Source organism: Psammomys obesus, unplaced genomic scaffold (genome assembly GCF_907164565.1).
Source record: "Psammomys obesus unplaced genomic scaffold, mPsaObe1.curated_primary_1811, whole genome shotgun sequence".
Taxonomy (NCBI): domain Eukaryota; kingdom Metazoa; phylum Chordata; class Mammalia; order Rodentia; family Muridae; genus Psammomys; species Psammomys obesus.
In genome coordinates, this window is record NW_026585504.1 from 13895797 (window position 1) to 13922291 (window position 26495).

Here is a 26495-nt window from a genome sequence, read left to right on the forward strand (position 1 = left end):
TGGTGTTGCAGGCCTGTAATTCCAGCATTTCTAAAGGTGGGAGGGAGGATTGCAAGTTCAAAGTTAGCTTGTGTCACCTGGTAAATTTGAAGGAAGGTGGGATTGTATAATAAGACCCTGTCTTGAAATTAAAAAAAAAAAAAAAAAAGTCAGGCACAAGACTTTAATCTCAGTACTTGGGAAGCAGAAGCAGGTAGCTTGCTGTGGGTTCAAGGACAGCCTGGTCTACATAGTGAGTTTGAGGCTAGTCAGACAGGGCTATATAGTGAGACACAGTCTCAAAAAAGAAAAAGAAAACAACTTTCTCTTTTATTCTTACCTTTTCCTTTCCTTTCCTTTTCTTTTTTTACTGTGCTGAGGATCAAGCTTAGGATTTTGCGTATACTAGGCAAGTGCTCTACCTCCGAGCCACACTCCTAACCCACTTTTGTCTCGATAGTAAGGTTGATTTTTCTCCCCCTTGATAGTTTTTAATGCTTCTCAATATAGGTTTGCTGGGCAGTGGTGGCCCACACCTTTAATCCTAGCACTCAGGACACAGAGGCAGTCAGATCTCTGAGTTCCAGGCTAGCCTGGTCTACAAAGTGAGTTTCAGAACAGCCAGGGTTACACAGAGAAACCCTGTCTCAAAAACAAACAAACTGTGTGTGTGTGTATATACATGTACATATACATATATAGTTTAATTCATAAGAAAGGTTTGATTTGTGTATTGAACAGTGTTCTATCAGTATTTGTGTGGTTGCTATTCACTTGTGCTGTTTGGTAGCTTTTTCTGACTCTCTCCTGCTTTTATTTAAAGGTAGTAACAGATCTGAAATAAGATGCATGGGAATAAGCTTTACTAACTGTCCTGGGCCCACATTTTCAATAATCCTTACACACAAACACACACACACACACACACACACACACGCGCGCGCGCGCGCGCGCTAAGCTGGACGGATGCTGAAATACGGAGGATCGCCCTGTGAGGGCCCTCAAGCACAAAGAGGGGATTTGGGGCATGTTATACTCCTGTTCCTTACATACATGCGGAATCACACAGGCTTAAGCTCAAATTTTGGCTCTGCCACGTTATTTACTTTCAAAATTACCTTGGGTAAGTGACTCACTCTCTCTCAACCTCAGTCTCATCTTTGGAAAGAGAGTAAACACTTGTTGGGTTGTTGAAAGGAAAAAAAAGAGTTTATAAAACAGCACATCTGCAGAATCCTGGTGGTACTGCCAGTGTATGTGTATTAGTGGCTGCGGTTTGACCCAGGAAGCCTCTGTAAAGGTGTGAGCTGGTGAGAGTAAGACACTGGACCTTGTGTGTGCAGTTAAGAATCCCACGACCAGTGTTCAGATGTGCTAAGGTGGGGGAGATAGTCCAGGGCTTCCTTGTTAATTTCCTCATTTGTTCTCAGAGGTGCAAGAGATGACTCCAGCCCTGGATTTACTTTGCTCAGCAATTAGAGAGAGTGACGCTGAGACCCAAAGCAAGCACTTTGCAGAGCAGCTGCTTCACCTCACGCTGTCTTTCCTTAACAAGCAAATAAGGGAGCTTTTTGTCTACACCGAAGGTAAGAGTAGCAGCAAGCTCGGGGCATGGGTTTGCGGTCAGAACAGAGACAGGGAAACTGAGCTCCCCAGACATGCTGCTGTGAAGAAAGCCACGTGAGGGAGAAGGGTTTGACACTAACAGCGCAGGCAGAAGCTCTAAGGATAACGGTGTGAGAAAGGGATGAAAACCTCAGGTTTATTGTTTGAAAATACCTGTTTTGAAATCTGAAAATTTTCTAGAATTCCTTTCAACAAGTTGTGATGTGTTCTTCCCCTTTTTTCCCTGCCTGTTTACATATGCACAAACACATCTACGCACACTCATACACCCATACACACACACACTCTTTCCCACACACGCACATGCACGCACACACACTTCTGCATGTTGGTGTTTCGTGAAGCACTGGATGAGCATCTCCAGGAAGGAGTGGACATTTTGACGAGCTACATCAGTGAACTTCGGACTTTCATGATAAAGTTCCCTTGGAAGCCAGCAGATGCTGTAGATGAATATGATGTGAATGAAGATCTCCTCACAGTGTCGGAGGGCAATGTTTGGGAGAAACTCAGCTTTGAGGTAACTACGAGTATTCGTCATATCTCTCGGTCAGGTTCAGATAGCCAGAGAGAATACCAGAAGAAACGGGGTTTTGACTGAACACCGGGGCGTGTCCGTTGCCGGGGTTTCAGGTTTTACTGATGTGAGCTCTCTGGACGCGACTTCAAATCTGGGTCTCTTGATCCTGCTGACTCTTAATGCCACCCATAGTCAGGTGCCCTCTGTGTGCCAGATCTGCCACAGGGTCAGGCCTAAACCCATCTCAGGTCGCGCCCTCCCAGCGGTGCTGTCTCACTGGCTTGAGCCTGGGGCTTTGTTTTGTTTTTATTTCTTTTGGAGATGGGGTCTCACTAGCCCAGGCTTTCCTTGAACTTGTTTGGCAATCCAGGGTGGGCACAAACTCTCGATCCTCCCACTCAGCCTCCCAGGCACTGGGGTCATAGGCCTGCACCGTCCTCAGGACACTTTGGCCTCATTTGTTTTCCCTGAGTTCTGGGTAAACAGAACTCCTTCTGGCCGTTAGAGCGTAGGGATCTTCTCTGACACCATTACCAGGAGGTGCCCTTGATTCGAGTCCTACTTATTATAAATTCTAACAGACACATTTGCCATTTAAATCTTCCATCTGTCCACCTGTTTGCTTCTCTTTTCAAAGTAATAATTAGTTAAAAATGTGCTGCCATCTGTATGACCTGGGGGCTGGAAGCCTCCCTTCCCCTCCAGAGAAAGGTTTTGGAAAGGCAGAGCCGATGGCTGGAACGCAGATGCTGAGAACAGCAGAGTGAAGGATAGTGCAGAGATCTGGCCGGGTCTTTGAGACCTCTGAGACCACTGCTGGAGGGCGGAGGGGCAGGGCAGTACTGGGTGACTGATTTTCCTAGTTCTCTTACCCATCCTCTCCCCAGAGGCTCACTTTTCCTGCTGACTTTTGGCTGCTGTCTTCCTGCGTTCCTCCCTTTAGCCTTTTCTAGAGTCAGCAGTCCTTGGTTCTTCTTTCTCAAAATCACTGATTTTTAACTCTCGCTCTGGCTCTTTCTCTTTCTCCCTCTTCCTCTCCCTCCCACCCGTGTGTGTGTGTGTGTGTGTGTGTGTGTGTGTGTGTGTGTGTGTGTACAGGGATTACAGTTCACTGTGCTGTAAGCTGTGAACTCTGTCTCCAGAGCCCTTGTGTGTGTGCATGTCTGCATGTGCCCACACAGTTTTGCCCATGGCTAACAGGTGATTTACAGGTGCCATTAAGGCCTCCATTAAGAATGTCTCCATTCTGTTCTCTCGGGGTTCAGACCTTCACTTTAGTCTCTTTTGCAGCAACCTTCCTACACCTCATTATTTTGACCATCAGTAAATAAATCCTTGACCTTTCAGTCCATCCCATGCTAATTCTTAAAGTGAGTGTGTGGGGATAAGAAATATGGCCCCTTGCTGTTAAACTCTAGTAGTTCCAGGTAAGACTGAGGACAGAGTGTGCCTCACTACACAGGCTCTTGACAGAGTTGCCTTTTCTTTCGAGTTCTGTCTGTTGCTTCATTATACTGAGTGATGTGGAGCCTGGAGGCTTGCCGGAGTATTTTTTGCTTTGTGTCCCCTCCTTTTGGAATCCCTGTCTTCTGATCAATCATCTCTGCTAAGCCACGTGCCCTTGTGGTCACTCTTATTTTGATGCCTTCTGTCTGTGCCCTCTGTGGCTGCTAGCACAGCTCTCAGCAGCAGTGAGAGCAGTGAGAGCCCAGTAACCGGGCTTTCTCTGTGTCTTCTGTGGTTGTGGGGTCCTGGGCTGTTGACCGTTCTGCTTCAGTGTGTCTCCCACACGTTGCCGAGAAGTAGCTTTTCCATCAAAGACCCCTCAGTGGGTAGCTAGCTAATGTATATAGACATTCTGTATTGATAATCATAATAAGAAAACTGAAATGAGCTTAAACTTACATTTTTCTTCTTTTTCCTAGGAAGTTGTTGCTGATGCCATTTTAAATAACAGGATACCAGAGGCACAAACTTTCTTCAGGATTACTAGTCATTCTGCCCAACGACTGGAGGAGCTGGTTAGGATAGGCCTAGATTTGGCATTTGACAGTTTAAAGAAGAAGAACGTAGAGGAGGCCTCCATACTCTTGAGGAACATGGTGAGTAGTGATAATCTATTTGTCTCTCATCCTCTCTGGAGGCCAGGATGACCTAGAACTCACTCTATAGCCCTGGCTGGCCTTAGACTCATTTGTGATCCTCCTGCCTCAGCTTCATAGTGTTGGGATTACAGGCAAGAGCCACCACACCTGGCATCTCTTGTTTTTGTTTTGAGGCATGGTCTCCCTGTGTAGCCCAGACTGGCCTTGAATTCACTGTCCTCCTGCCTCAGCCTCTCAAGTGCTTGGACTACATACATTCACCCCTACACCCCAAGACAGGGAGTGCTTTTCATAGAAGACTCCACATGTGCCATGCATGGGCCTGAGGCTTACTGGAGGACGTTCTAAATTCTTCACGGGACCCTTGCCTCTGCATTTGATCATCCCTGGATTATGCCCTCATGCCCTGGCTGAGGGCCTTGCTGGAGAAGGGAAGTCTAGAAGCAGAGCCCCGGGGCTCGGTTAAGGTCTGGTCCTTATCTGTGTGGCTGCAGTCTTGCCCAGGGTGACTCTGAAAACGAAGAGGTCTTTGTTGTCTCTGTCAGCCTTTGGTGTCAAGTAAACCAGAATAGCACTTTGTTGTCATCTTGGTCCTCTGGTTGCCTGGTGTAACCTCATCTTGGTTCTGTGTGTTGCCTTTGCTCTGGAAAAACAATTAAGGGCTTTGGGGACAAGCAATCAATACATACAACTGATGTAGAAAATAAATATTCCCAAGAGTAGAAGTGGGTGTGCCTTTCTGTCATTTCTGCATCCAACATATTTATGTTCAAATAGGTTTGTTACAAATGCAGCTTTAAAATTTTTTTTTTCTTTTAGGGCTTCAATGTGGAAAATGAGTTGCTCAAAATATGCTTTTTTACAACTGATAAGAATCTACGGGACTTTTTGGTAAGTAAAGGCAAAATTACGTGGCTTCTGATTTTCATTTGAGACAGAATCTTGGTGTGTAGTCCAAGCTGGTCTCTCGGCTCCTGTCCTGGCACCTCACCCAGGATGCTAGAATTACAGGCTCACCTGGCTGCGGCTTTCACTTTTATTAGACCACTTCGATGAGTTTTTTAACTTTAAAATGAATAATTTTAGTATCTAAGGAATACATAAATAAACTCGACAATCCTTGTTTGTTTTTGTTTTTTGAAACAGGGTTTCTCTGTTTAATAGTCTTAGCTGTCCGGGAACTCACCATTGTAGACCAGCTGGCCTAGAACTCACAGAGATCCATCTGCCTCTGCCTCCCAAGTGCTAGGATTACCTGTGCCATCATGCCTGGCACAATCCATTTTTTAATGATTGTGACTGTTTTGCCATTTTACATTATTGTAAAGGAAGATTTATGTGAATATATATTAATGTAAAAAATGCAGATTACAAGGTTGGAAAGGTGACTCAGCAGATAAAGGCTCCTATTGCCAAGCCTGAAAGCCTGAGCTCTACCCCTGGGACCCACATGGTAGATGGAGAGAACCCACATGGTAGATGGAGAGAACCAACCGCATCAAGCTGTCCTCTGACTGCTACACACACACACACACACACACACACGGTGCACCCACAAAATAAATAACAGAATAAAAAAATTTAGTGCAGAATACAGTTTCCCCTTCCTCCTTTCCCTCCTTTTTTCCCTCCTTCCCTTCCTTTCCCTTCCCCTCTCCCCAGGCTTTCTTTGTGATGCTGTAGATCAAGCAAGCCCACGGCCTGAGGCATGCTAATCAAGCACTTTATCCATGAGCTTCTCCAATCCGGAATACAGTTATTAAGTGGCATTTAATTTCATGTCTTTTGTTTCGCTAATGTTCTTGATTTTTGTGTAGCCATTGCTCTAATTTTTTTTTTTTTTAATTCAAGGTCGAAATTTTAAAAGAAAAAGAATGTTTTTCTGAAAAAGAGAGAAGAACGATAGACTTTGTTCATCAAGTTGAAAAGCTTTATTCAGGACACTTCCAGGAAAACGTGCAGCCGCAGTCCTTCCCCAGGTAGGCTCATTAGTCCCTTGGCTGATCATGGAAGAGGACCGTGGCTCACACTCCATTTGTAGCGATTATGGAACTAAGATTGTCCTCAGCAAGGTAAAATTTGTATCTTAAAGAAGAGCATCAGAAATGTCCTGTCACTTCAGCACTTGTAATAACAATTATACTCCACCCTCAACAGATAAAAAGAAATGGCTTTTTCTTCAAAATGCATGTACGTGTGTCCATATATGTCTATGGTTACTGTTTTTAGGTATTGGATAAAGGAACAGGACTGTTTCAAGCACAAATCTGTATTGGACACATTCCTCAAACGTCATCAAAAAGATGAGTTTAACAAACAGGACCATAGAATTGCATTGAATTGGGCTCACTGGTGGGATCAGCAAACACAGGAACATATCCTTCTCCCCAGGATAAGTCCAGAAGGCAAGTACAAAAGGGTGAGAAATATGAGCATATTAAGTGGGGACCAAGTTAGGCATCAATATTTTAATATTTGGGGAGCTCTACTTTAGGATTCCTTTGTGGGGGAGATTCACTTTCTTTAAAATTCAGTCATTGCATTAAGACCTCTCGCGTGTAAAGTTTTGTAACCGATTTATGGTGTAGTGCTGAAAAAAAAAAAGATTATGAGGTTCAATGAATGGATGTTGTCAAAGCTAAAGGTTGTCATTCTGGCCTCACAATGACAGTCTGTGTTTCCAAACAGTTTCTGAGTTCCTTATGGAAATTAGGGGTTAGTATCACACGAGGTTCTGGGGCATAGCTAACAGGGTGAGCAGTGATAAGTCATAGCATCAAATTCTTGTTTACTGTTGCAGCCTAAGTTTCTTACCTTGCAGAGAAGAGAGTTGTCAAGTCCCAGTGCCCACTTCATTTATAGTGAGAAACACTTCCTTCAGGCTTCCCATCTGTAGTATCAATTATAAAATGAACAAAGCAAAATAAGAAAACTGTAAAAGAAGTAGAGGGCTTGAATAAATCGCATGTCAGATGAACAGAAGTAGTCAGGAACAGTTCTGAATTGAAGTACAAGTCAGTGATCATAATTCACCGCCATGCTAAAAGGGGTTTTGCTCTTCATGTAGAATACAAAGCACGTTCCCCAGAAGCCCTCTGGCGACACCTCACGGCTCGCCATGACTGGTCCAGCATTAGCTTGTGGATGGAAGCATTTCAGACCCAGGGACCCGGGTCACCTCAGCAGAAGTGGCCCCCTCTGAGTGCTGACGTCATTGATCAGAACACTCGCTGCAACAGTTACATGCGGAATGAGATTTTGAACAAGCTGGCCAGGTACTGTACTGCAGGATTACGGTAGGCGGGGGAATAAAAGGAAGGGAAGACTGCTTCTCCGGTGCCTGCAGGTCCCAGGCCACGTTCAAGGTGTGCGAACCACACATGCGGTTTTTTTTTCCAAGTTGCCATAACTTCAGTGTCGTGCGACTTCATAACGTAACATTTAAAGGGTATTGTTTGAAGCTGTTGTTTTAAATCATCTGCCTTTAATATCACGGGTGGAATTCTCAAATTCCACGTGGAGGCTCTCCCTGCAACTTTCAGTGCCTCCTGTTTGTTTGCTGTGACACACTGAGACACACTTTGGAGAAGTTAGCCCAGGTCAGCCTGGAGCTTGCTCGGTGGTTGAACATCACGTGTTATGTGGCGCGATCTAATCTGTCTTCCAATGAGGAAAGCTAGGTGCGCACATCACTGTGTTTCTTCCACTGTTACTCTCCAGTTGTGCTTGGCGGGATACACCCCCCGCCCTGCTTTCCTCACAGTGTGCATGAGAGAGTTGGATCCAGGGAACTGAAGAGCATTGCCTAAGCCTCTCATGTACAGGATGGGGTCCTTTAACATCTGGTTTTCTGGTCTCTGCACTTCTCATTGTGTTGATGCTCTTCTTAGTTACTAAAAATAAAATATTGTAGAATTTGTATGATCAAAATATTTGCCGTAACGGGCGGAGGTGGTGGCGGTGGTGGTGATGGTGGCACTAGCCCAAGCCTTTAACCCCAGCACTCTGGAGGAAGAAGCAGGCAGACCTCTGTGAATTTGAGGCCAGCCTACAGGTCTACAGAGTGAGTTCCAGGCCAACCAGGGCTGCTACACAGAAAAAAACCCTGTCTCGGGGGGGAAAAAATGCCTTAGCATTTAGTCGTTTAAAAAACAAATGTATCTGGTTTAATATAAATTGAGAAATTAATTTATGCTGGGCCCGGTAGAACACGTCTTTAATCTCAGCACTCTGGAGGCAAAGGCAAGTAAATCTCGAGGCTAGCCTGGTTTACATAGTGAGTTCTAAGAGAAAGGAAAGAAAGGAAGAGAAAGAAAAGAAAGAAAGATCAGCAATCTAAGCATAAATGCAAAATTCCTTAGCCTAAAACATTGGAGTCTAAAAATAATCACTCTGGCCAACATTGTGAAAAACAGATTTGTAACAAGAGAAGCCAGCAGTCAGTCCCTCTTAAAGTGCTCTTTGGCCACACTGTGGCCTCTGTAGCAATCCCAGCAGGTCTCGGTTTGGCTTTCTCTATGGATTGGCACAATCTGATTTTAAATGCATGTATGCGATGTGAATCGTGAGCCCCCAGGAAAAACGTGCCCTAAAGACAGCAAGGTTTACTTTAAATCTGCAGTGGTGGAATCAGTAGGAAAGACAGAAGGGTGAGGGTAGAAATAGAGCTGGACACGTGTGATCAGCCCGTAGGCAAGAGTGGCTCTGCAGAGCGTGAGAAAGTGGTCTTTCCGGTGAGTCACATGGTGATAAGTGAGCAGGTATCTGGGGAGAAGTGACCGCGCGCATTGAAGCCCTTCTGGATAGATATGAAACCTAAATGTCAGATATAAATAAATGCCTAAGAGCCTGGAAGAGGCTGTAGTTCCGGGACCCTGGGAGGAAGCTCAGGCAGCAGGGGAGAGAACTGCTTGGCAGGGCCTGCAGTGAGGGGTGTCTGGCCAGCTCGCAGTCTCCTGTTGCAGAGCTGGGCTAGCCCTGTCCCCTCCAATTCTTCTCTCCTGACTGGAAAAATCACTTCCTGGACAAGCTACTTACTGGCTTGCTTCCGGTGGCTTGCCCAGCCTTTCTTGTAGACCCCAGGACCACCAGAGAGAAGAGTCAGGAAGAGGGGACAGAGCTAGCCTGGCTCTGCCATAGGAGACTATAAGCTGGCCTACCGCTCTCACTCAGGGTTTCTTGGTTTTGGCTCTCCTGCCCTGCTTCCTGAGACATTTGGAAAACAAACCTCCTCCCAATGGGATGGAATCCCTCACAGTGGGCTAGGTCCTCCCCTATCAATCACTAATGAGGAAAATACCTTACAGCTGGATCTTATGGAGGCATCTTCCCTATTGAAGTTCCCTTCTTCAACTCCAGCTTGTTTGTCAAGTTGACGTCAGACTGGCTAGCACATCATCTGAGAGGAGGGAACCCAGTTGAGAAAAGGCCACCTTAAGATTGGGCTGTGGGCAGACACGGAGGGCATTCTCTTAGGCAGTGATTGATTGGGGCATACCCAGCCCACATTGCCAACTCTGAGCAGGCCATGAGGAGTGAGCCAGTAAGCAGCACTCCTCCAGGGCCTCTGCACCAGCTCCTGCCTCCAGGTTCCTGCCCTGTTTGAGTTCCTGTCCTGGCTTCCCTCAATGATGGACTAAGATGTGAAAGTGTAAACCAAATAAACCATTCCTTCCCAACTTGCTTTGATAATGGTGTTTCATCCCAGCAATAATAACTACATAAACACAGCCAGTAAACACAGGAAAAGATTTCTTTCTCATTTGGTCTGTTTATTTGTTTTATTTTGTTTTGTTTTGTTTTGTTTTGTTTTTCAAGATAGGGTTCCTCTGTGTAGCCCTGGCTGTCCTGGAACTCACATTGTAGGCCAGGCTGGCTTTGAACTCAAAGAGATCTGCCTGCCTCTGCCTCCCGAGTGCTGGGATTAAAGGCATGCACTGCCAGTGTCCAGCTCTTTCTCATTTGTAGTCATGGAAAAATGAATTTATTTTTTCCAAAATCTAGGAACAGCTGAAATGACCCACAAATGTACAACAAAATGTAAAACAATCATACAACAGCATTCTACATCACCATGAAGGATATTGCTGTGGGTGTCACCATGGATGAATGACCAATATCAAATAAAGAAGTAGAGAATAATATACATTCCCAGCACTTCATTTGTTTAGTGTAAATAAAGTTCAAAGTCAACAAAATCAAACCATATGTTATTTAAGGTTGATTATAGTTATAAAACTATGAATAAGAATTAAAATAGTTACCACAAAAGATTAATTTATTTTTATTTCATGTACATGAGTGTTCTGCCTTCATGTGTATCTGTGTACCACATGTGTTTCTGGTGTTCGTGGAGCCCAGAAGGGGGCATCAGAACTGGAGTTGCAGGCAGTTGTGAGCCACCATATGGGTGTTCAGAATTGAACCCAGAAAGGGGAAGCCCTCTTCCCTTACCAACTGACCCCAGACTATCAAGTCTCTTCAGGACTGCCTGCATCTTCTTCCTCTGCCGCCTGGCGAGGCCGTAGGGGACAGGGATAGGGAGGAAGAGGGAGGATGGGACTGGGAGGAGACGAGGGAGTGGGCTATGATCAGGATGTGAAATGAATAAATTAATTTAAAAAACAAAAAAAGAATTGGACCCAAGTACTCCCGAAAAGTAGCCTGTGCTTTAACCACCAAGCCATCGTTCTGGCCCTAATGTGGTGTTTCTTTTAGCTCTATGTGTTTTTCATGCTCTTTTTTGTGTGGCAATTATGCATTCCGAAGTAACTTACAGAAAGTAGCACCCTAAGTGCAGACTTCTATCTGTGGTCGGTGGTTGGTGTGTTGACTGCTGGGGCTTCTGACCAGTTTTTGTGGAAGCGTGTCTGACTTGAACCTCAAACTTTAACTTCTCCTCTCTCAAACAGAAGTGGGGTTTTTCTGCCATCTGAGCTAGAAGACTTTGAACTCTTCCTCCTGAGGCTGAGCCGGATCGGGGGTGTGATGCAAGACAGCCTCCCCATGCAAAGCTACAGGTCCCCGGAAGGGTGGGACTTTCACTCCCGCCTCATCGCCTACTGTGTGGAGCACGGCCTACAGCATCTGCTCTACCTCTATCTCGACTACTACAGGTGAGTACCGAGAGCTGTGTTTGGGGTGAGTAGAGGCTTGACACAGGGCCTTAAGACAAGCTTGAACTCTTGACCCTCTGTCCTGCTGCCCACGTGCTGGGCTTGCAGCTGTGTGCCAGGTCCCTGCCTACAGGAACCACTGCGTTTCTGTTTGTTTTTAAGACAGAGTCTTACCAGGTGGCCCCGGAACTCACCGTGCAGTTGGCCACAATCTCACAGAGGCCTACTTTGCCTTCTAAATTCTGGTATTAAAGGCATCAGTTAACCATGTTTGGCCCCTGAACTGCTTTGAGAAAACATGAAGGATTGGGAAACTGATCCTTTTACTGCAGCAGCTGGTACAGCTGTTGTCGAAGGGTTATGTTCAACTAAAGACAAGTGTGGGCTTTAATGATAACGATTTCATGGAGCATCTTCTTAGAAACGATGTGTCTGGGATGCCTCCCAGCGGCAAAGCCTTTGCCTGTCATGTGCAAGGCCATGGATCCACTCACCAGCCTTGCACGGAAAAAAAAAATAGAATGAAGCTGGGTGTGATGACACACCCCTGTAATCCCAGCACTTGGGGAGGCAGAGACAGGTGGATCTCTGTGAGTTTGAGGCCAGCCTGAGTCCAATAGAGCCAAGGCTACACAGAGAAAGCCTGCCTCAAAAAACCTAAAAACTAAACAATAACAACAACAACAAAAAAAAAACAAAAATAAATAAATAAATAAAGGAACAGCATGTTTGTTTTAAAAAGTTAAAAGAGAGATTTTAGCATTCCCTTAGAATTCTTGATTCTTTTAAGAGAATTCTAAAAAGAACAAAACAAAAAAGCACTTAAATTCCATAATCACTATAAAATGGATTAACTTAAACACTTAGATTTATATAGATAAATATATGTGGATCAGCATACGTTCACCTAAGAGCAAGCTGTAGAATCTTGTGTGTGGCCATTGCTAATTGTCATTGGATCAGTAACAATAGCATTAGATGAAGTCTCTATCTACACACACACACACACACACACACACACACAGAGTCTATATGTGGTCTGAAACCTCAGCTCTAGGGCAGTGAGGTAGAGATGGATTCTCTGAAGCCTGTTGGCCAGCTCTAGTCCACCAACAAGTCTGAGGTTCAATGAGCAATCTTACCTGAAAAAGTAGATGGACAGCGGCTGAGGGCAACATTCAGTATCAACATGTACATACACCCCCCCACATAAATCAATCAATCAATCAATCAATCAATCAATCAATAAATCTATCTACGTGTGTGTGTAAATACCCATGGTGGGGGTGGCAAGTGTTTGTCTTACTGTGTAGCTCAGGATGCACTTGAACTTAAAGCAATTCTCCTGCCTTAGCCCCGTGAGCACTGAGACTACAGGTGTTCTTTTTTGGCATTGCTGGAATCCGATCAAAGGCCTTGTCATACCAAGCAGGTGTTCTACAGTGAGGGACAGAGCCAGCTAATTTTTAGGGGTTTTTTTTCGAGAAAGGCTTTTGCTATGTGACCCAGGCTAGCCTAGGGTGCCTGTGCTACCTTGGAGTCCTATACCAAGATTGCTTTCCTAATGCTGCGAATGTGAGCAGTCATACTCAGACAGCCATGGCCCATGTGCTAATCCAAAGGTGTTTGTTTGTTTTTAAATATAGACTTAGTCCTGGAAATTGTCCTTTTTTGAAAAAGAAAGAACTCCATGAAGCTCACCCTTGGCTTGAATTTTTGGTTCAGTGCCGGCAAGTTTCCAGTAACTTAACAGGTATTGTGTTCAGTATTAAATACACCAATTTTCTCCAGGTAAACAGTGAATCTACTGAATGGCATTAACTCGGGAACTCTCTAAGTAAGTCCTTCGGCTGTAGTCAAGTACCTGACTGTGAGGCAGGCTCACTCTTTTCTAATGGAATAGAAAACCAAAAAATGTTAGCCTCTCTCCTGACAAGAAAAGTCAGAATTGGAACCCAGAGCTTATGTGGTGAAATCCCCTTTGCTTCCTGCTCTGTCATCCTGGTGGCCTTCACAGTCTCCCTTCCTGCTTTGGTAGATTGACACCCCCTTTTCACAAAGAATTGATCTGCCTTCTAAATCCCTGCTAAGATTCTTTCCTTCCTTCTCTTCTTCCCTCTTCCCTTCCTTTCTCTGTCTCCCCCTCTCCTTTCTTTTCTTCTTCCTTCTCCCCTTCTTTCTCCTTCCTTCTTTCTCTCCTCCCCCTTCTAGGTGGGTTCCAGGAGCTCGTCCATCTTTCATTTTGGAACTTCAAATGAAAGGAAGAGAAATTGTGTTATGTCCTTGGAGGGAGCTGCTAAAACAACTGCTTAGGTTATAACTAGGCAAGAAAGGCCTTTCACCCCAGGAATTCTAACTAGGCGTGTCGCCCACACTCTGGGGAAAGGCATAGGGAATGCGACTGTATATACATAAAGCAATATCAGCAACCAGGCTTTTCTATGGTGCCCAGTTTTGCTGGGTGGGTGGGGGTGGTCTACACCTTTAACCCTTGCACACAGGAGGCAGCAGTAAACAGAGCTCTGTGAGTTCCAGGCCAGCTAGGTTTGTCTACTGAGACCCTGTGTCAAACACAAAATAAAAGGAAGCCACCTGCAAGTCTCAATAAGGTAGACCCAGCCTGGGCTCTGTGTGACGGTCCAGAGGGGCCACGTTGCTTTCCGCTTTCTTTCTGCTTTCTGTTCATGACTGACTCCTCTCATGCAGTTCTCCGGCAGGTGTCATTGTGTAGGCGTACGGGAAATGTCTGTGTTTTGTAACTGCCTTTGTGTAATAAGGCTTTCCCTAGCTGGCCAGGCTGGCACGCGCCTTTAATCCCAGCACTCAGGGAGGTGGGGGCAGGCGGGTCTCTGTGAGTTCAGAGCCAGCCTGGTCTACAAATCCGAGTCCAGGACAGCCAAGCCTACACAGAGAAACCCTGTCTCAAAGAACCAAAAAGAAAGAAAACACACATACACACACACACACACACAAAAACGATTTTTTTTTCTGCATTCTTAGAGGCAGTGATCAATGCTGGTACAAGATCTCACGTAGTAACTAGGCCCCCACCTAACTTACTAATCTCTCATTTTTTGACAACAAGCTTGTCTTTGCATTTTTTCCCTATTATAAATAATAGTCTTGAATATATCATGACATAAAATTGTTGCCTTTGTTTTACATAAATGAGTAACACAGGTCCCCACATATATTCGTGCTGAGTCAAAGGCTGTTGAAGGTTTTACCGTCAGCCACATTGCTGTTCAGTGAGGTTGTACCTTTGCCCGGGGTCCTGGTCACGCTGACCAAAGAACAGTGACCCTAGATTTTTTTTTTTTTTTTTTTTTTTTTGAGACAGGGTTTCTCTGTGTAGCCCTGGCTCTCCTGGAGCTTACTTTGTAGACCAGGCTGTCCTTGAACTCACTGCTGTCCGACAGTCTCTGGGACTATAGGAGCGCGCCACTGTGCCTGTGAATTTTTTTTTTAAATCACTGCTGATTCAGTTCCCCCTGCTGCATGTGCATGGGCTTAGCATTTCCGCTTCTTCTGTTGACTGTTTATTTTCTGTCCGTAGGGTATTATTCCTTTAGAGTGCCATTTGCTGATTCTTCCCCTGATTCATTAACACCGCCACATTTTCTTTGTATGAACTCTTTATGAAGGTGCATTGGCCCTGCCCCCACCGCCTGTCTTCTTGCTGCGTTTAAACTTAGGAAGTACCTTTGACTGTGGCTAGAATTACAGTTTTCTCTCTCAGGAGGATATGTCTCTTAACTTAGTAATTATCCCCTTTATTTTCAGATCCCAAGCTGATCTTCCAGGCCAGCCTTGCAAATGCTCAGATCTTGATTCCCACCAACCAGGCCAGTGTGAGCAGCATGCTGTTGGAAGGGCACACCCTCCTGGCGCTGGCTACTACCATGTACGCCCCCGGGGGCGTCAGCCAGGTACGGACGGTGTTTGAACCGGCGGTGGCTAAATAGGGTTGGTTTTAAACTCAGACGGAGAACAGGAACTGTCTAAACGGCAGTCCGTGCTGAAGTATGACTGCTTCCAAGTATCCTGTTAGATCAGTGACCATAACAGACGAATTTCACAATGCTGTGTGCTGAGCTGAAGCGGAATTAAGGCGTGAACAGAGATTCTTTGTCCCTTTGGTGTGTTTTCTATAACTCCAGGACAGAATGGGGATCTGGTTACTGCTGGCAGTAAATGTAGGTTAGATCTGTGGCTTGCGGTACAGCTCTGCTATTTACCCTTCTAAGAACGTTTATTTTAAAGCACAGTTTTGAGCTTTCCCTGTAAACTCCTTTGCGGTACTACATTTGTGCATGCTTCTCTTCCTTCTAAAGGGACAGTGTGGCCGGGTGGAGGGAGAGAATACTGCCGGGTGTCTCTCCCTCAGGAGTCTCTTCCTGGTGGTAATTACCCCTTAGATGACAGCATGATATTCACATGTCTAAGCCACTTACGCCTGCTTTTAATCACCTGCCAGAAACTAGTCAGAGAATACTACAGATCAGAAGAAAGGACCCAGGAATCAGCTGCTTGATAGTATTGATTTGTTTTTTTAATTTGGTTTTTTGAGACAGGGTCTCGCTGTGTAGCTCTGGTTGTCCTGGAACGCAGTATGTAAACCAGACTGGCCTCAAATTCACAGAGATCCACCTGCTTCTGCGTCCAGAATGCTGGGTTAAAGCAGCCCCACCCGGCTACTTTATTTAGTTTTTGAGGCAGGTTCACTGTATAGTCCAAGCTGGTCCACAAAGTCTCTGTGTAACCCAGGCTGGTCTTGAGTTCTTAGTGACTGTCCTGCCTCGGCCTCCCAAGTGCTGGGATTTTTATGCATGTACCACCATGACAGCCTTAATAGGTTTGTTTTGTTGTTGTTGTTGTTGTTTAGGTCTTTTAAGATATTAATGAATGTTCAATAGAAATACTATAAGCATTAGAGTAGTGATGGCTTTTCTTCAAACAACATAGGGCTTGAAAACAACCAATGTAGCTCCTCTTCTTAACCCCGCAGGAAACTGAGGCTTCGTGTTAAACACCAGTACAGAGTCAGACAGCTATTCGGTCCTCGAACAGGTGATCACTATGCCGGTCTCCTGTAGGGGCTAGTTTTCAAAATATGTGTAGTATCTCAAAATATGTGCTGTCATGTAAACATCCCTTCACCGCTGGCATGCGTCTTCTCGCACAGGTCATTCAGAAGGAAGAAAGTGAGAACTGTTTGAAGAAAGTGGATCCCCAGCTACTGAAGATGGCCTTGACGCCCTACCCAAAGCTCAAAGCCGCCCTCTTCCCACAGTGCACCGCTCCTAGTGTTCTACCCTCTGATATCACACTCTACCACCTCATTCAGGTACTGCATTTAGGGGGCTGGTCCTTATGTGTACCAGCCAGGGCCTTGCCAGGAAGACAGAAAACCCGACCTGCTTTAGACAGTGGACACTCAGGATTGGGGCAAAGAAGAATGGAGCGATGAGCTATGCCTAGAAGGATTACATGGACGCCTGTAGTCTTGCTTCTATTTCAAAGGGATTTGTAGACCCTCTGAAGCCTATTCAGGTGTGGAGTAGAAGCATCTTTTGTCCATGCCTATGTTCAGCAGGCTTTCTTCATTACATATGTTCATAGTATTTTCAATCCAACAGAAATTCTGTTCTGTTCTTTTCTCTTTTTTTGGTTTTTTGAGACATGGCTTCTCTGTGTAGCCCTGGCTATCCTGGATCTCACTCTGTAGACCAGGCTGGTCTTGAACTCACAGAGATCCACCTCCCTCTGCCTCCCTGAGTGCCGGGATTAACGGCATTGCCACCACCAACCAGCTATTTCTGTTGTTCTTCAGAGATACAAAATCCACCCTACTCTAACATGACGAGCTTTGGGGGTGGACCAATGGTGCTTGCAAGAGTGGTCCACAGACGAGCCAGAACTGCTTTTTTCTGGAATGCCATGAAATGAGCAGGCTGTGCTAGAGGGCAAGTCTGTCATGTCACCTAGTGTGCCCTCCAGCTGTGTTTCCTAGAAGAATTTCTGAGAGAATGGGGCTGGACGTGGCTCAGTGGGTGAGAGCAGCTGTCCCCCAGAGGACCTGGCTTTGATTCACATCACCCACATGGCAGCTCACAACCATCTGTAACACCAATTCCGAGGGCTCCGCTGCTCCCTTCTGGCCTCCCCCGGTGCCATACACACAAGTGGTGCCCAGATATACATGCAGGCACAACGTTCACACACACAAAGCCTTAAAAGATGGATTCCTGAAGCAGACAGCCTCATGCTGGCTTCACATTGTGGAGCCCGGGTTTCTGCCATGCAGAGCAGCACTGGAGTAAACTGCGTGAGCCTCTGCCGCAGCGCTTTGCCCAGATTTGGTTCAATGCAGTGATCCTCCTGTCTCAGTGTCTCAAGTGCTAGGATCAAAGGTACAGAGAGTTCCTTGCCTCTGTAGCGTTTGCATCAACTTTAGACATAAACCATTTCAAGCCATTCTTTGTTCTCTTCTCAACTTGACTTATAATTTTATTTTGTTTCTTTTTTTGAGACAAGGTCTCACGTAGCCCTCAATCTCACTGTGTAGTCTAGGATGGCCTTGAACTCCTGATTCTCCCTTTTCTTCTGCCCCCATGCTGGGAAGACTGCTGTGCATCATACCTGACTGTGTTTCCTTTAAAGCAGCATCTTGCTGTGTTCCAGTCTGACCTCTAAGACCTGAGCTCAGGTGGTCCTCTTGCCTTAGCCTCCTGGATGCTGGGACTACTGGCAGGTGCCACTATGCCTGGCACCCAGGTAGCTCTGTATGTGCACACTTTTCTGTTCATGTGGCTCTCCATGTGTGTGCGGGTACACACGTGTGCCTGTATCTGTGGAGGTCAGAGGTCAATTTTGAGTGATGGTCCTTAGGAGCTGTGTCATGTTCTCTTCTGTTTGTATTTGTTTTTGTTTTTGTTTTTGTTTTGGCTATGCTCGAAGAATTTACATTTAATTGTATTTGGTTCTGGGGATCAAAGTTAGGGCCTCGCATGTGCTGGCAAACGTTCTACCAACGTTCTAAGAATTGAGTCATCCCTGGAGGGGTGTCTATCATCTTGTTTACTTGTTTTAGGGTCAGTAAGCTTTTGAGTCTGGTTGACTTCTCTTCTTTTTCAGTCCCTGCCGCCCTTTGATCCCAGCAGATTGTTCGGCTGGCAGTCTGCCAACACACTAGCAATAGGAGGTGAGTCATGGGTTTGCTTTGGAAACACTGAGGCCATCCTGAGAGTAGAAGTTTGTATGTACAAAGTGAATCCCCTCTTCTCCCCAGTGTTTATACTGTAAAGTACTTCCCAGTGGAAGACTTTGCTGGAAACTAGTCGAGAACATGTAAGCTGAAAGTCTGTTGCGTTTCTAGGACTGCGCATGCTAGGGAGCAGCTATGTGCCTCTCCATAGCTCTGCCTTCTCAGAATCCCATCTTTGTTTTTGTTTTTCTTTTTTGAGACAGGGTTTCTCTGTGTAGCCTTGGCTGTTCTGGACTTAATTTGTAGGCCAGGCTGGCCTCAAACTCACAGCGATCCACCTGCTTCTGCCTCTTGAATGCTGGGATTACAGGTGTGCACCACAATGCCCAGCTAGAATCCCCTGTTTGAAACATAACATCCTGAGTTTTAAATGTTGTTGAAGGTCAGTAAATTATGGCTGGACCTTGTAATGACTATTTGACTTTGAGCATATGTTTTAACCTTTTTTCAGCTTCTTTAAAATAAGGCTAATAATATGGTCCCTCTCCTGTGTCACTGTAAGAAAGAAGACTGGGTAGTTTTGATTGGTTGGTTGATCTGTTTTTGAGACAGAGTCTCGTAAGCCCAGGCTGGTCTCGAACTTGCTGCATAGTTCAGATTGGCCTTGGATATCTGATCCTCCAGCCTGTACCTCCTAAGGTTGGGATTACACAGGTTTTCCACCACACCTGGCCTCTGTGGCTCTGGGAGCAAATCCAGGGCTTTGGCATGTGAGGTAAGCACGGCAGCACCCAAGCTGCAGCCTCAGCCTGAAGGCTGTGTTTTAAAGCTCTCATTTATCGGATACCAGGTCCACACGCACTGCACCCTCCATAAGACATAAGAAAACTTCCAAGTTTTGTGCCATTTTAAGCACTCAGCTTTCAGAGTTTAGGGTCAGGGTTCAATATCTCCTATGATGCCTCTATCTCCAAGCTTGTAATGTGAAATTCATACTGTCTGTGCTCCTGGGAGTACCCCAAGAATGTCTGTCGCATAGTAGATGTGTTCAAATGTATTGACAACCTAAAATGAATTTTCTGGCCAAGCGCTCTAGTACTGAGCCATATCCGCCAGCAATAAAAAAAATTTTTTTTAAATGAATTTTCGAGTGAATTTGTTTTATAAATTGAAATTTTTATATATGCCTTGTACAATGTACAGAATTATTACAGCAGGCAGTTTTGCCATGGAAGAGCTAAGCCTCGCATGGTTCTGAAGTGATGGAGTGTAACGCTTTGCCTTTTCCACAGATACAGCCAGTCAGCTCCCGCACTTCTCCAGCCCTGACCTGGTGAGTAAGTACGCAGTGGTGGAACGACTGAATTACGCATATTACTTACATCACGGACGCCCGTCATTTGCCTTCGGTACTTTTCTGGTCCAGGAGTTACTCAAAAGCAAGACTCCCAAGCAACTGTAAGTGTCGAGAGCTTCATTTCTGCTCCTCAAAAGCATGTTGTATTTCACTGGTGCATTTTAAAAAGTAATGAAAAACCGATCACTAGAGTGTTGTGCTTGTCTGCCTTTGTTTTGTTGGAAATGTATTCTTTGAGAGTTCCATGAAACATTTAGATCATGTTCACCCCTTACCTCAGTTCCTCCCAGATCCTCCCCACCTTCCTGCTTACCCAGCTTCATATTCTGGGTGTCTGTCTCGCTCTGTCACCTTGAGGCCACTTTGTGTTGGCCGACCACAGCTGAGCCTGAGGCCCGCCTGGGAATATGATCAGGACACTGTGTGTCACTGCTCTGAAGAAAACTGACTCTCCCCCTCTCCACAGCCATGGCAGCGGCTCCTCAGCTGGTGGTGGGCCTCAGCATCCACTCCTCCTCCAAGCGGGGACTGTCTGGAGCGCGCTTGCCCTGGTCTTGTGCACACTGTCCTGGTGTCTGTGAGTTCCTGTCTGCCCCTGCCCTGATGCATCTGGAAACACTGTTCCCTTGCAGCCATCCACCACCTCCGGCTCTTAATATCTTTGGTCCCCTCTCCACATAGAATGTGAGAGGGATGGCCCAGTCAGGGCTGAGCTCTCTGAGGTCTCATATTCTCTGCAAGTTGATCAGTTGTGGGTCTTTGTGCTCATTGCCACCCACTGCCAGGAGAAGCCTCTCTGATGAGGGCTGAATCTTTCTGGGGACAGATCAGAAATTCAGGTTTGGACTCTGGGTTCAGACTCCAGGCAGTCCCGGTTATGAAGGTGGGTGGGGACAGCTGATTGCATTTGGATGGTGATTTTGTTGTTTCCACTGTGCTTTTTTTTTTCTTTCTAGTTTTTGGTTTTATTTTGTGTAATATTTGCTGATGGAAAAAGTAAAGCAGTAACTCTCAAAAGAGACATGTTTTAAAGTCATGTGACAGTTGCTCAGACACCAGCAGCTGCGGCAGAGGGATTCCATAGTTGGTACATTTCATATTCATGAGTTGGCTTTCATACTCCACTTCATACAGAATTGGGACAACTCTTTGATGCAGTTGACAGATAAATATGGTTTTGTTTTATAAGTAACAACGTGATGCATTTTAAACTTTGTTTTGGTACAGTTTCATGGTTCAGTAGTTCAGAAAGGTGAAAATTAAAGGCAGAAGTCCAGCTTCTAGTCCCTTATACTAAAGGGTCGGCAATATCCTGTATATCTTGCTAGAAAACTTTCTACATGTATGAAATGTATATCTGAGTTCTCTAAAATGTGCTTTTGGATGTCAGCCTTGGAGCTGGAAAGGTAGCTCAGCAGTTACGATCACGGACCACACCTGCAGAGGACCTGGGTTCTATTCCAAGCACCCACATGGCAGCTCACAACTGTGACTCCAGTTCCTGAGGATCTCATGCCCTTTTCTGGCCTCCATGGGCACTGAACACACATGACATATATACATACACTAAGACGCTCATACATATAAAACAGAAGTAAATCTTAAAATAATTTAAAAAAAAAAAGGTAGTGTTGGTTTTCTGGGTGGCTGTGCTCACACCTGTACTCGTCTCAGATCGCAGGTTCAGTGCTTTTGAAAGTTTTTCCTGTCTCCTGGGTGGAGATAGAAGCGATAGCACTTTGGTGTTACATATCTGCTTTAAGAGAATATAAACCTAGGGCCAGCCCTAGAGCTCAGCCGGAGCTTGCCACCAAGCCTCCGACCTTAGTTCGCTCTCTAGGGTCTGCTTGGTGGAAGCCAGCTGACTACTAAAAAATGGTCCTCTGAGCTCCACACTCAGGTGACTGACCAAATAAGCTGGCTGGGGGCTCCTGGCACCACAGCCGCTGCTGTGCCTGCCATCTCCTCCTCTGCTCCTGGCACCACAGCCGCTGCTGTGCCTGCCATCTCCTCCTCTGCCTGTTTGCAGTGTGAGGCTTCGACAGCTCAGCCACAGACGTCTCCCAGAGAAGGCATAGCACCATGAGCAGTCCCGGCAGCCCTGTGCTGTGGAGAACACCGAGACTGCTTGAAGCAAGGCTGAACACCCCTCCAGACTTACCCCAGCAGACAGGCTCAGCCGGCTCAGCCCTGTGCTCTAACTGCACCTCAGCCAGCCCGTGGAAACAGCCTTGGAAACCAGCTACCTTTATTAGAAGAGTTGGGTATTGATTTTGGCCACATCCGGCACAAATCAGTAACGCTGCTACAGCGTTAAGCCACAGATGGCAGTGTAATGGGGAGTGCTGGCTCGGCAGGACCAGGCTGTTTTGTTCGCCCTTAGAGCAGTAATTCTCAGCCTGTGGGTTTGCGACCCCCCCTTGGCAAATCCGTCCGCCCAAATATTTACATTACAATTCATAACCGTAGCAACATTCTAGTTACGAGGCAGCAACAAAATAATTTTATGGTTGGGGTCAGCACGGCACGAGGAGCTCTGTTAAAGGGTCACCGAGTTAACGAGGTTGGGACCCACTATTCTAACGAACACGTTGCCGCCCGGGGAAGCCCAGCTTGACACAGCCGGGTGTCTAGGAGCACATGTCATTTAAACACAGTGTTGAGGCAGGGCGAGTGTTTCGCGGGACCGCGTCGCAGGTGTCCTGGGATGATATTGTCGTCTTCCCAGGATCCTCTTTTGCAGTGCTGTCTTTGCAAGGGCAGGCATGGTTTCTTCGTTTCCTAGATTTTTTTCCCTTCTACTAGCCATGGAAGGACAGAAGCTGTAAGCAGCATGTCCTTGTGCCTTGTTGTATGGCGTCTCTGTCCTAATTTCTGTGATTAGAACTTGATTTTTCTGGGATGTGGACCTCCGTTGGCCAAACTGGCAAAAAGGATGTTGGCACTGTATGGGGCGACCCGCACTGCGAGCGGCTTTTGGTGTTTGTGCTGACGTGAACAGGAAGTGCTGCTCTTCCTACCTTTCCCTGCATCCCTTCCTTATAGAGCACACACTGATGCTTTCGATCGGTTTTTATCAATTAGGAGCCAACCACAAAGCTGATAATCTTCCTTACCAATAACCCATGTACAGTGGAGATGAAATAAGACCTATTGCAGAAATGCTTCCCAAGGAATTAGGGGGAAAAAAAAACCTATTTTCAGTAGATGCAGAAGCGGGGGATAATTTGGCATACTGTGAATTATCTTATAAAACTTTCGCGGAAACTCAGAACTGTAAGCAGCTCACAGTGCCCCTTGCAGAGGTGAAGTGGGAGCAGCTGGTTAGCTGTTAGTGTTCCCTAAGTCTGCACTGCACTGCCTCCACTTAGGCCTCGTTGGTGCTCCGTGTCTCTCCAGAGAAAGAAAAGCACTAACTTTTCTTAGAAAAGTAAAAAATTCCACAACTTTGGTATTGCCAGTGCTGATGTGTAGTGTATTTCATGCCTATTAAATGTTTCCCTCCCTTGGCACTCAGGGAGGCAGAAGCAGGTGGATCTCTGTGAGTTCGAGGCCAGCCTGGTCTACAAAGTGAGTCCAGGACAGCCAAGGCTACACAGAGAAACCCTCTCTTGAAAAACCAGAAAAACAAAATCCCAATTAAAAAAAAAATTAAAAAGAGGCTGGAGAGATGGCTCAGAGGTTAAGGGCACTGTCTGTTCTTACAAAGGTCCTGAGTTCGATTCCCAGCAACCACATGGTGGCTCACAACCATCTATAGTGGCCTCTTCTGGTGTGCAGGTGTACATACAGGCAGAATAATAAATAAATCTTTTTTAAAAATTTAACGAAAATGTAAATCTAAGGAAACAGGGTTATAGTACCCCAAAATAAAAAGGTTCCCTGGAGCCCAGGTAAGCAGAAAGGAAAAGGGGAAGCACAAGATCAGATACAAGGCTCTACCATTCACACGGTTCCACTTCTTTGTCTCGTGCGCGATCTATGTGGTGTTAATGGTCTGTATGTGTTATGTCTGTGCTTTCTGTGTGTGGTGGATGTGTACATAGTTTGCTTGTCTGTGTGCTATGGTGCACGTTTTGTGTGTACAGTGTACGTGGGTTGTGTCTCTGTGTAATATGTGTATGTGATGTGTGTTTATGTGTGTATGATATGATGTAAATGGTCTGTGTGCATGTGTTGTGTGTATATGATATATGTAGTTTTGGTGTGTGTGTGTGTGTATGGTATGATCTGTGTGTGTACATAGTTTGTGTGACTATGATATTCGTGGTTTTGTGTGTATGGTGTATGTGGATTGTGTTTCTGTGTGTAATGTGTGTGTGTACACCAAGTTATATGTGGAAGTTAGAGGACAGCTTTTGAGATTTTATTTTTAACCATGTGCTTGTGTCTAGTGAGGCGGTGTTGCGCATGTGCATGCAGGGATCCAGAAGAGGGTGTGTGGTCCCCTGGAGCTGGAGTTAGAGGTCTGGACTCTGGGTGCTGGGAACCAAACTTGGGTGGTGGATAAGAGTGATGAACACTCTTAGCCGCTGGGCCATCTCCCTACCCTGGAGGACAGCGTTTGTGAGTCGGTTCTCTCCACTCTGTGAGTCTGGGAGATCAAACCCAAGTTGCCAGGCTTGGTACCAAGTATCTTTACCCACTGAGCCATCTTCCTCAACACTCACCCGGCTTTCATGTGGGTTAAGGGGTGTGAAGGTAGGTTCTCACACCTGTGGGGCAAGGTCTGTCCCCGCTGCGCCTGTCCCCAGCCAGTGTGGCAATAATGCTGTGTCTGATATCATTTCGATTTCTTTATTTTTCAGGATCCAGCAAGCAGGCAAGGAGGCCTATGCCCTAGGGCTGTCCTCCCTCCACAGCCCTTCGGTAGGGGCCGCCTGTGTGTGCTTCTTAGAACTGCTTGGCATTGGCAGTCTCAAGCTCAGAGTTGGCATGAAAATGGCAAATGTAGTTTTCAGCTACAAGTGTAGAAATGAAGATGTCCACCCCAGCGTCATCAGAGAGTCTCTAGGTACAGTGCCTTTGCTTTGCCATGCCACCTGTTTTGTCCAAAGGAAATGTGGGAACGGTTAAAAAGGGTTGAGGTGGAAACGGTAGTTTTCCCTTTTCTTGCCCAGTTTATATTATTTATCTCACTTTCTTAGAGGTCATTTTAATTGGGTTTGAATGACCCTGAGCCTCATTACTTTAACAAAAATGCTTAGGTCCTGACTTTTTTTATTGAACACATATACACACATTACACACACACACACACACACACCACATGCCACAACACATACACAACACACACACACACACACACACACACACACACACACACTCCCTCTTGATGGCTTTGGTCTTTGGGGGCGTTTTCTTTGGTCTGGGGTTATTAACGATGGGGTCCCACTGTGTTCTGTCTTGCTTGGCTGCCCCGAGCTTCAGAGCTCACGCAGTCTATCTCGCTCAGCGTCCTGGGTAGCTGGCACTACATGCCTTCTTTCTGCCTGTGTTTCTTCAGCCGAGAAGCTGTCTAAGCTTGCTGATGGTGACAGAGCAGCTGCAGAGGAGTTGCTTGTACTCTTGGAAGAAGGCGTGTGGAACAGCATTGAGCAGCAGGGTTTCAACAGGTTTGTGACTCCCAACCCCAGCCCTTTCTCTAGTGAACCTGACAAGCCAGCCTGCGCCGACCTGACCTTCCCTCAGTGCTCTTTCCTCACCGCTCTTCACAGCTAGTTTCGCTCAGACAGCAGAGAACAGGCGGAAGTCGCAGCTCACCTGTGGGGTCCCCTCTGGAGAGATGAGCTGGGAGTCAGTTCTGCCTTGTAGGTCTTTAAGACTCTGTATATTTTATGTGGATGAGTGTTTTGTCTGAAGGTATGTCTGTGTGCCTCGGAAGTGCAGTGTCCTCAGAGGCCCGATCTGTTGGAACTGACATTACAAAGGGTCGTGAGCCCCATGTGGATGCTGGGAACTGACGTTACAAAGAGTTGTGAGTTGCCGTGTGGGAGCTGGGACCTGAACCAGGAATGTCTGCAGGAACAGCAAGTACTCTTAACTGCTGAGCCACCTCTCCAGCCTGAGAGGTGGTTCTTTGGTTTTCTTTTGTTTTTTCATTTGTTTATTTGTTTGTTTTGAGACAAGGTTTCTCTTGTAGCCTTGGCTGTCTGGAACTCACTTTGTACATCAGAGATCTGCCTGCCTCTGCCTCCCAAGTGCTGGGATTAAAGTCCTATGCTACCACTGGCCCAAGCTTGCTATTTTTTTTTTTTAAAGAGAATATGTTCTGGTTAATTTATTTAATTTTTACTAACTTCCATGTTTCAAACTAGATCACAGGTGAGTGTGTGTTTGTGTGTATGTGTGCCCATGGAAACCAAAGGTGCTGATTCCCTGGAACTAGAATTACAGGCAATTGTCACCTTTAATCCCAGCACTCAGGAGGCAAGGGTAACCAGATCTGAGATCCAGGATAGCCAGGGCTACACAGAGAAACCCCGCCTTAAAAAACCAAAAAGAAGAGGAGGAGGAGGAGGACGAGGAGGAGGAGGAAGAAGAAGAGGAAGAGAAGGAAAAAATAATAATAATAATAATTATTATT

At 46.0% G+C, this 26495-nt stretch overlaps 1 protein-coding gene across 1 annotated transcript in view; it reads left to right on the plus strand.

Moving 5' to 3' along the window:
* The window catches only part of Spg11 (SPG11 vesicle trafficking associated, spatacsin), a 65336-nt gene that overhangs the window by 19701 nt on the left and 19140 nt on the right, over positions 1–26495 (plus strand). The window contains exons 9-23 of the mRNA XM_055624054.1: positions 1410–1565; positions 1950–2125; positions 4051–4227; positions 5050–5121; positions 6082–6209; positions 6460–6635; positions 7298–7505; positions 11142–11345; positions 12992–13098; positions 15129–15274; positions 16531–16692; positions 18483–18549; positions 19845–20010; positions 24718–24923; positions 25416–25524. Of these exons, the coding sequence (XP_055480029.1) occupies positions 1410–1565; positions 1950–2125; positions 4051–4227; positions 5050–5121; positions 6082–6209; positions 6460–6635; positions 7298–7505; positions 11142–11345; positions 12992–13098; positions 15129–15274; positions 16531–16692; positions 18483–18549; positions 19845–20010; positions 24718–24923; positions 25416–25524 (2260 nt within the window). The remainder of the gene's footprint in view (positions 1–1409; positions 1566–1949; positions 2126–4050; positions 4228–5049; positions 5122–6081; positions 6210–6459; positions 6636–7297; positions 7506–11141; positions 11346–12991; positions 13099–15128; positions 15275–16530; positions 16693–18482; positions 18550–19844; positions 20011–24717; positions 24924–25415; positions 25525–26495) is intronic.